Raw genomic sequence first — 10,777 nt, 5'->3', positions numbered from 1 at the left:
AGGACGTTAGGCTGAACACATAACGCAGTCCATATATAGAAATAATACATCCGTCTTTTTAAGCATGATTGGTATACAAAGGGCTTTTTTTTCCTCAAACAATAGGTGCTGGAACTCAACCACGACCCCCTCCCCCCAAAACCCCCCTTCCACCAAGTTCCCCTGAAAAAAAGCCCTGGGTACAACCCCAAAAGCCCATCTCCATATAACGTGCGTTTTGATGAAAGCGTAGTTTTTTTTTTTTTACATACCATACCTAAAAAGCACAGGTGTAAATGGGACACCAAATGGTTTAAAATTTAGACCAGATTTGGACGATAACTGCAATTGTCCCCTCCTCTAGACTTCCTTCTCACATCGGAGCCTTTAATGTAGTTAAAAGTTATATGTTTTAGATACCGCCCTCTTTATCCATATAGGCACATGGATTAACACACTTTCCTAAACCTGGATGTGTTATTGAGGCCTCTGCATGCAAAGAGGGGTTCCTCAATGCCATTACACCCTTTGTTCTTAAAGGGGTTGTAAAGGTTTATTAATAAAAAAAGAAGAAAAAGAAAACAAACATGTCATACTTACCTCCACTGTGCAGATCGTCTTGCACAGAGTGGCCCAGATCCTCCTGTTCTGGGGTCCCTCTGCGGCTGTTTCGGCTGCTCCCCACAATAGCAAACCCCCACTGGGAAGCTCTCTCCCGAGGGGGTTAGCTTGCGGGCGCACTCCCATGTCATACAGTCGGCGTCCATAGACACCTCTTGTATGACTCAGCGCCGCACCCCAGCGGCCGCGTCATTGAATTTGATTGAAAGCAGCGGGAGCCAATGGCTGCACTGCTATCAATCAATCCAATGCATTAAGGTGAAAAAACACGAACCTTTACAACCCCTTTAACATCAGCTTAGAAAGCAGATTCTAAACGGAAAGTATAATAAAGATCTAGCAAGGATATATTTTTGAGGTATTAAAGGGACTTTTTCTTATATTTAATATAGGGAACTGAAGATAAGCAAGTAGAAGCAGGTATAATAAGTCATTACACCTACTCTTTCACCCTGCTTAACAATAAGTTAGGTGAATGGTATAAGAAGAAGCACTGTGTAGCACTGCAGAGCCTACATAAGCGAGAAGGAAATATGGCTTCCCTGTTGTGAACAAAGATTCTTAGAATATTAACACAGACTAAAACTATTTACATCAAAACAGATCTGTTTTAAACACATACAAAAATATACACTAAGACTATACATTCCTTCAAGAAAAATCTGATGGCACTGGAGACTTGGGTGCTCAGAGACAAGGCGGCGGTTGTTCATGCAGACATAAAACTGCTTCCCAGCATCTCAGGCTGGGTATTGCCTCAGACACAGAAACTTGGCACAGCCAAGTGGTAGAAGGGTAATAACAAAAGGCAAGCAGTCATGTGCTAGTCTGATAGACATGAGACCGTCACCAAAGTGGGTAGCTGTCGTGCTAACTTTAGGCTATATATACTGATCTAGTATAGCTCTCCGTTCATGCATGTTTCGTTTGTATACACACACGGCCTGCATAAAATAGACCCAAAGGTCAAGTCAAACATGCTTCTCTGCAATCTGTTTCTAGCAGGTAAGCTAGAGTGTAAAATCTGGTGCAGCTGTGCATGATAGTTAACCAACTTCTAAATCCATCTTGTTCAATTAGGCTTTGACAAAAAAATAAAAATGAAAGCCGATTGGTTTTTATGCAGAGGTGCCCCAGGATGTTGCACTCTCCAGTTTTAGCATTTTGTATACAGCAGATATAGTCTATTCGCAGCACACCCCTCTGCCATGTTATCAAGGAGAAACATTGACTGTTAGAAACCAAAAGCAGAACCCAATTCCAAAATACCCTGGAAAATGATTTAAAGGGTAAAAAAAAAAAAAAGGACATTATTTCTGTATATGTTATTTAAAGAAAATAGCAATTAACCGAAGATATTTGAACCATATATATGAAATCTCTGGCGGCTTGAAGCCACTACTACGATTGTGGAATTATGGGAAAAATGAAAAATCAAAAATCTAAATAATGGACATTATAGGCACAGAATCTCCATGTATGCACTGCTCTATTGTCACATAGTAGCCATCTAATAGTAGTAGGCCAATCTAACAATTATGTAATCTAATTGTGAACTATAAATATGGACAACAAACTCCTATTTCCCCAGTACAGATGTAGGGAACCAGGCTGCTGGTGCTGGATGAAGGATTCTTAAATTATTCAGGTGAAGTGACTTGTGTGCAGATCCTGGGCTCTTTTTGGATGACGTATGGTTCAAGTAGACTCCGAGAGAAAGCTCAGATCTGAAAAACAAGACAAGGGGTTAAAATGGATCTCCAATTTTAGGCCACAGCCACCCTGTAAAAACAATATAAGTAACTGAGTATTTGTAGAAGCACTATTTGCAATCTTTGTGCAGTCCCTCTCTGGAGACAAACCATCATACACTTTGGTTGCATACCTGACTGACAGCCAATGCCTGCGTGGAAAAAATGCACATATTTGTGCTCTTTCGCTTAAAGAATAGCGGCTTTAGGGAGATTTCAAGCTTTCTATACAAGATTTCTCATGACATCAGATAGGTAATAACTTGAATACAGGGCACCAGGTCAAAAGAACAGGTAGTGTGCAAAAATCTTTCAAATACACATAAAGGTAGCAGTAAGAACATACTGAGTAGTGTGAAGAAGAGTTAAAATGGTTGCAAAGCATCAAGGCCCAGATTCACGCAGAATCGCGGCAGCGTAACGTATCATAGATACGTTACACCGCCGCAAGTTTTCATCGCAAGTGCCCGATTCACAAAGCACTTGCGAGAAAACTTCTGCCGGCGGCCTCCGGCGTAAGCCCGCGTAATTCAAAGGGGCGTGTGCCATTTAAATTAGGCGCACTCCCACGCCGGACCTACTGCGCATGCTCCCTTTTGAATTTCCCACCGTGCTTTGCGCGAAGTGACGTCATTTTTTCGAACGGTGACGTGCGTAGCGTACTTCTGTATTCCTGGACGTCTTACGCAAGAAGGAAACATTTTTAAATTTCGACGCGGGAACGACGGCCATACTTTATACAGCAAATACGTGTGCTGTGTAAAGTTAGGGCACCTAAAACGACGACTAACTTTGCGACGGGAAACTAGACTAGCAGCGACGTAGCGAACGCGAAAAACCGCCGTGGATCGCCGTAACTACTAATTTGCATACCCGACGCTGGTTTACGACGCAAACTCCCCCCAGCAGCAGACCCCGGTATTGCATCCTAAGATCAGGCAGTGTAAAACAATTACACCTGTCGGATCTTAGGGCTATCTATGCGTAACTGATTCTATGGATCAGTCGCATAGATACTCTGAGAGATACGACGGTGTATCAGAGATACTCCGTCGTATCTCGGCTGTGAATCTGGGCCCAAGATTATTCACCTTTTTGCAGAAGGTGAAAAACCTTCTGTGCTGCAGCTCCCCCCAAACCCCTCCCATTTTCTTACCTACGCCGATCTGATCCAGCGATGTCCACAAGCATAGCAGTTCCAGCCACTGCCTCCCACCTTATTGGACAGATTTATAGTAGTAGGAGCCATTGGCTCAAGCGGCTGTCACTGAAATCTTTTGAAAAGGCAGTGGGGGCGGGGCAGATTCCCACTGTCTGTGTCAATGGACTTGGGAGCGAGCCCATCCGGGTGCCCCCATGGAAAGCAGCTTTCCATAAGAAACCAGCGGGGCACCCCAAAAGAGGAGGATCAGGGCTGCTCTGTGCAAAACCCTTGCACAGGTTTGTTTTATGTATAAAAAAAAAAAAAAAAAAAAAGAAGGAAGGTTTACAAACACTTTAAAACCTATGACAGTTTTCACTATGATGCTTTGGTACAGTGCTGGGCTATGTCTGTTATAGATACAGGAGGGCTAGTCCAGTATCTTCAAGCACTGCAGTGACCTCTTGTGGTTACTACATGCAGTGTCACTTTTACATGCTAAAGACTAGATGAAACTTTGAAACAGACATTGCCATATACAGTATTGTGCAAACATTTTAGGCAAGTGTTAAAAAAATGCTGTAAATAAGGAACGCTTTCAGAAAGCCCCCTCATGCAACCGAGCATCAGGAATGAAGGACTTCCAAGAGTCCGCAAAGACCAGGAGACATCCCCCTAGTCCGGAAAGTGGCACATTCATGCCGGGGATTGAACCCACTAATGAGAAGAAAAATTCTGTATCTGCTTACAACAGATAAGTGACGTTCCTTTTCAGCACCTGGGGTTTGCCTAGAAACTTGTGTACCTTTGTTCAGTGTCCATGATCACGGTTTTAAATTTGAACATATAAAACTTTTGTACAAGTTCTCTGTAACAAAAACATATACAGTAAAACCTTGGATTGTGAGCATAATTCCTTCCAGAAACATGCTTGTAATCCAAAGCACTTGTATATCAAAGCAAATTTCTCCATAAGAAATAATGGAAACTCAAATGATTCGTTCCACAACCATTTATTCATAAGTCCTTCAGTTTATAGCCCATATAAAAAGATTATAGCAATGTGATTGGTTGTGTAACCATAAAATGTCCATCCTCAAATGGAAGCCTCCACAAGGGGATTAGAAGCAAAATCCAGCAGGAGCTACAGAGTATAAAAGAGAAGAGAGGCGCTTCCAAGTGTAGCAATATGTTGTACCTTCATTAAATGGAACCATATTGCTACACTTCAAGGCGCCTCTCTTCTCTTTTATACTCAGTTGTGACATGACGCTACTCTTATATCAAGACATCGCTTGTATATCAAGTCAAAATTTATTAAAACATTTTGCTTGTCTTGCAAAACGCTCTCAAACCAAGTTACTCTCAAACCAAGGTTTTACTGTATTGTATTTATTTGTATGTATGTGTTTAACCACTTCCCGACCGCCGCATGTAAATGTACGTCCACAGAATGGCACGTACAGGCAAATGGGCGTACATGTACATCCTTGCCTTCTAGCGGGTGGGGGGTCCGATCGGGACCCCCCCCGCTACATGCGGCGGTCGGATTCCCGCGGGGAGCGATCCGGGACGACGGCGCGGCTATTCGTTTATAGCCGCTCTGTCGCGATCGTTCCCCGGAGCTGAAGAACGGGGAGAGCCGTATGTAAACACGGCTTCCCCGTGCTTCACTATGGCGCTGCATCGATCGAGTGATCACTTATATAGGGAAACTCGATCGATGACGTCAGACCTACAGCCACACCCCCCTACAGTTGTAAACACACTCTAAGTCATGGGTGCTCAACCTGTGGCTCTCCAGCTGTTGCGGAACTACAATTCCCATGAGGCATTGCAAGCCGCTGACAGGTACAAGCATGTCTCCCAAAGGCTGAGGCATTATGGGAATTGTAGTTTTGCAACAGCTGGAGAGCCACAGGTTGAGCACCCATGCTCTAAGTGAACACTAACTCCTACAGCGCTCCCTGTGGTTAACTCCCAAACTGCAACTGTCATTTTCACAATAAACAATGCAATTTAAATGCATTTTTTGCTGTGAAAATGACAATGGTCCCAAAAATGTGTCAAAATTGTCCGAAGTGTCCGCCATAATGTCGCAGTCACGAAAAAAATCGCTGATCGCCGCCATTAGTAGTAAAAAAAAAAAAAAATTAATAAAAATGCAATAAAACTATCCCCTATTTTGTAAACGCTATAAATTTTGCGCAAACCAATCGATAAACGCCTATTGCGATTTTTTTTACCAAAAATAGGTAGAAGAATACGTATCGGCCTAAACTGAGGGGAAAAAAAACATTTTTATATATGTTTTTGGGGGATATTTATTATAGCAAAAAGTAAAAAATATTGAATTATTTTCAAAATTGTCGCTCTATTTTTGTTTATAGCGCAAAAAATAAAAACCGCAGAGGTGATCAAATACCACCAAAAGAAAGCTCTATTTGTGGGGAAAAAAGGACGCCAATTTTGTTTGGGAGCCACGTCGCACGACCGCGCAATTGTCTGTTAAAGCGACGCAGTGCCGAATCGCAAAACCTGGCCTGGGCATTTAGCTGCCTAAAGGTCCGGGGCTTAAGTGGTTAAGGGCACCTGGGAAGTCCCATCCTTCCTTAGGCTACTTTCACACTGAAACCGCCCGACGTTAGCGGCAAAGCGGTGCTTTATCGTCGCATTAGCAGCGATTTTCGGCCGTGTACTTCGGCTAGTGTATACACAGCTTCTAAACTGCCCCAAAAGATGCTGCTTGCAGGACTTTTTCCAATGTCCTGCGAGTGCACTGATCCAGTGTGAAAGCACTCAGGCTTTCACACTGGGGAGGCGATTTTCAAGCGCTTTACAGGTGCTTTTATTTTAAGCGCTAAAACGCCTGAAAAATAACTCGTGGGAAAGGGGACAGTTTGTAATGTTCAGTCCGACAGCATTAACCTCTTTCACTGCAATCCAGTGGAAAAGGAGATTTAAAATGCAGTTGTGCTCAAAAGTTTGCACACCCTGGCAAGAATCATGAACGTTTGGCACTGGTATTGAAAATATGACTGATCATACCAAAAAACTGTCTTTAACCACTTCAGCCCCGGAAGGTTTTACCCCCTTAATGACCAGGCCATTTTTTTTCGATACGGCAATGTGTTATTTTAACTGACTGCACGATCGTAGGACGCTGTACCCAAATAAAACATATGTCCTTTTCTTCCCACAAATAGAGCTTTCTTTTGGTGGTATTTTATCACCTCTGCAGTTTTTATTTTTTGCGCTGCAAACAAAAAAAGAGCTACAATTTTGAAAAAAATAATACTTTTTAGCTATAAAACATATCCAATTAAATATATATATATATATTTTTTTAAATCAAAATTTCTTCTTCAATTTAGGCCAATAGGTTTTCTGCTACATATTTTTAGTAAACAAAATCCCAATAAGTTTATATTGTTTGGTTTGCGCAAAAGTTATAGCACACTATGGGATATATTTGTGGAAGTTTTATTTATTTTTACTAGTAATGGCGAGGATCAGCGACTTCTAGCGGGACCGCGAAATTGCGGCAGTCAAATCGGACATAACTGACACTTTTGACACTCTTTGGGGACCAGTGACACTAATACAGTGATCAGTGTTAAAAATATATACACTGTCATTGTAATAATATAACTGGCTGGGAAGGGGTTAACATCAGGAGCGATCAAAGGGTTAAATGTGTTAGCTAGTGTTTTTTTTACTGTAAGGGGGGTGCTTTTACTAGGGGAAGGCATGGATCCATGTCTGCTTTGAAGGAACACAGAATCCAATCTGTGCTTACAGAGCGGCGATCGGCCTTGTTTACATAGGCAGAACGCCATTCTCCCTCTGTTCTAAAGGATTGGCAGGTGCAATCGGACATCGAGTCCACAGTACCCGCCGCTCAGCGGCACGCATGCGTGTCCCAGACCTGAAGTGTCGAATCACTTACTAGGTACGGGATCCGGCACAGCTGTGCCACTTTGTCGCCGTATATCCAAGTTGTATGGCCCGCAAGTGGTTAAACATCAAATAATATCAGGATAGAGGCCCTTATGTTGTTTCTCAGGGGTAGCTGGAGGAGAGAATGCTTCCATGCCCATGTAAGAATTGATGTCTTATTACAAATCTCCATTTATTGCGGTCATCTGTGAGCAGATCCACTCTAATAGTATCAATTTCTTGAAATCAATTATTGCAAAGTTCTAACCTTGTGATCCAGTCTCTGGTATTCCCCTGAATTAGGCCTCCTGCCACCTTTGGAGCGTTTTCCCTCAAGTGCAAAAGCGATGATCTGGAGGGGAGAAAAAAACTGAACATCATGTTTACAGTGTGTATGCCATGCATGAATTATAAAGAATACCAGACCCACCCAATATACACCTTATCAACTATCTGTGAATGTCACATAGATCACTAAAAATGAGTGAATTCAGGAATGTGCATTTACATGAACAACATGACCAAGTATGGTCCACAAGTACTGGAAATATCGAGTCATATATGCTTCTAGTGACTTGACTTTCTATATCATCATCTAAATCAGGGGTCTTCAAACTATGGCCCTCCAGTTGTTCAGGAACTACAATTCACATCATGCCTAGTCATGTCTGTGAATGTCAGTTTTACAATGCCTCATGGGATGTGTAGTTCCGCAACAGCTGGAGGGCCGTAGTTTGAGGATCCCTGATCTAAACCATAGGTGTCAAACACAAGGCCCGCGGGCCTAATCCGGCCCTCCAGGCCATTTCATGTGGCCTTTGCAGCTCCAGCCCTCCTCTGGTCCTCCTCCAGACCCTTACTTTTCTGCTTCTAAGCAATGCATCCAGCTTCTTCCCAGCAGCAGCATAAGGAAAGGGGTGTGCACTGTGATGTAAGGGAGAGTGGGGGGACTCAACTTCTGATGGTGGGGTGGCTCTTGACATCTAATGTAAGGGGAGGGGATGCGCTGGACGTCTAATCTTACAGATACAACCGGCCCTTTTGAGGACATTCATAATGCTGATGCGGCCCACAATGAAATTAGATTTGACACCCCTGATTTAAACCTAAAAACAAAGATGCAATATATTGCAGCTTAGCAGTCCTTAGATGTGGTGGCTGCATTTCTTTACTTTTTCAGGCTAAGAACTATATAAGGCCCCTTTCAGACTGGGGCGGGAGCTGCGGTGGCGGTATAACGCCGCTAAAAATAGCGGCGCTATACCGCCGGGATTGCCGTGGAAATCAGCCGCTAGCGGTGCGGTATTAACCCCCGCTAGCGGCCGATAAAGGGTTAATACCGCCCGCAATGCGCCTATATAGAGGCGCATTGCGGGCGGTATTGCCGCGGTTCCCATTGTTTTCAATGGGAAGGAGCGGTGAAGGAGCGGTATACATGCCGCTCCTCTCACCGCTCCAAAGATGCTGCTGACAGGAGATTTTTTTGTCTCCCGCCAGCGCATCGCCTCAGTGTGAAAGGCCTTCGGCTTTCACATTGAGGTAGCTGGGCAGGAGTTTTTCAGGCCGGATAGCAGCGCTATTTTTAGCGCTTTACCGCCTGAAAAACTCCTCAATGTGAAAGGGGCCTAAGGCAAGTACAAAACTTTTAATCTTGTCAGTTCCGACAATTATTTTTTTTTTAAAATTCAGCAGCTACAAATACTGCAGCTGCTGACTTAAAATAAGGACACTTACCTGTCCAGGGCACCTGCGATGCCGGCACCCAAAGCCGATCGATCCCTCGGCTCTCGGATGCCGCCGCCATCTTCGGTAAGGTAATCAAGGAAGTGAAGCCATGCGACTTCTCTTCCTGGTTCCCTACTGAGCATGAGCGACCCACGCTGCGCGATACCACTGGTCCCTGCTGTCTTCTGGGACCTGTGTGTCTCCCAGAAGACAGCAGGGGGGGTATCGACGGAGAAGGCGCCGGTACCTACGGGTGGCTCGGGTATCTATGCCCAGAAGTGGGAGCAAAATATCTGTATTAAATGGGTATCTGCTTTCCCCCCTCCCCCTGAAAGGTGCCAACTGTGACACCGGACGGGGGTGGGGGGGTATCCGAAAAGCAGAAGTTCAATTTTTGGGTGGAACTCCGCTTTAAAGTAGAAGTCCACCCTAACACTAAGTCCCCATTCACACCTAGGCGTTTTTTCGCCTGTAGTGTGACGCCGCTGCCACCAGAGGGCTGGAAACACATTGCCCTCTATGGAGATGGTTCACATCTCCACGCTGGACACCTGTCGCCTGCCGCCTGAAAAAAGATCCCGGACCTTTTTTAGGCGGCTTTCGGCGTTCGGGGACCATCTCCATAGAGGGGCACATCCTGGCGGACAATCGCGGCGTTTTGTCGCTGCAAATCACGGTACAAAACGCCGCTATTTGCCGCCGCAATTCGCGGGACAAAACGCCGCGATTTCGTCCGCCTAGATGTGAATGGAGCCTTAAATCTCTAAATCTACAGGCATCCACTATCTAAGACTAACCTATTTAGCCCTGTAAAGAAGAAATCGCATACCCTTTCTGTAGCAGCTCCGATCTGGTCCCACGCTGAGCTATCAGCTGCGGAGGCGGGTGCAGAGGAGGCAGCCGACAACGTAAGCCCCACAGTAACTCTATGGGTGATGTCACTTCCCTGCCGTTGTCAGCTGTCTCCTCTGCAGAGATTCCGCCACTGGAGACTAGACCAGAGCGGCTACAAAAAAGGAATGTATAGCGATTTCATCATTACAGGGCTAGATAGGTTAGCGTAAGATCGTGGAAGCCTGTAGATGTAGATATTTTAGTGTTAGGGTGGACTTCTACTTCTAAAAGAAGTGGTGCAATGTATGTTATTTGCAGGATAAATATAAAAGACGGAAAAAAAATAACAATAATAATAATGCTGGCACCTAATTTAGCAAGCTGCAATATATTACATTTTGTTATTTTGGGCTTTAAAAAAAATAATAATAATATATATTTCCAGGCAGTTATAACAGGTACAGCCTACTATAGACATGTGACCACTTTACTGAACTGAATGCTGCCTCAATCCCAGTCCTCACCACCTGCACCCCCCATCCAGGCACTTACCCCACCTAAATATCTGAATTGCGAGCGGGCATGGCTCCTATGGGCGACAGCTTCTATTGTGTCTCCTACTCTGCAATACACTTCTCCTCCTACTAGTCCTTTCAGCCAACCGGGTGAAAGGTCTCAGGACCTGCTTTCTGATTGGCCGGGAGGAATATCAGTGGGAGAATAGCGAATATTCATTCGCTATTCTCATACAACTGTGTGGACTCAGAGCGCAGTGCTCTGCATCTTG

At 44.4% G+C, this 10,777-nt stretch overlaps 1 protein-coding gene across 5 annotated transcripts in view; it reads right to left on the bottom strand.

Annotated features, from left to right (window-relative positions):
- Nucleotides 1-232: 232 nt before the first annotated feature.
- TGOLN2 (trans-golgi network protein 2) overlaps nucleotides 233-10,777 on the bottom strand; it is a 30,393-nt gene continuing 19,848 nt past the window's right edge. For 4 of the 5 annotated variants that reach the window (XM_040346060.1, XM_040346062.1, XM_040346058.1 and 1 more), the window contains 2 exons: nucleotides 7,700-7,801; nucleotides 233-2,327 (listed from right to left, as the gene is read on the bottom strand). In XM_040346060.1, the coding sequence (XP_040201994.1) occupies nucleotides 2,322-2,327; nucleotides 7,700-7,801 (108 nt within the window). In that variant the 3' untranslated portion in view covers nucleotides 233-2,321. The remainder of the gene's footprint in view (nucleotides 2,328-7,699; nucleotides 7,802-10,777) is intronic. The other variant, XM_040346059.1, reaches the window with a different exon arrangement.

This window comes from Rana temporaria, chromosome 3 (genome assembly GCF_905171775.1).
Source record: "Rana temporaria chromosome 3, aRanTem1.1, whole genome shotgun sequence".
Taxonomy (NCBI): domain Eukaryota; kingdom Metazoa; phylum Chordata; class Amphibia; order Anura; family Ranidae; genus Rana; species Rana temporaria.
Note: the sequence above shows the minus strand (reverse complement) of the source record. Positions and strands in the feature narration are given on the sequence as shown.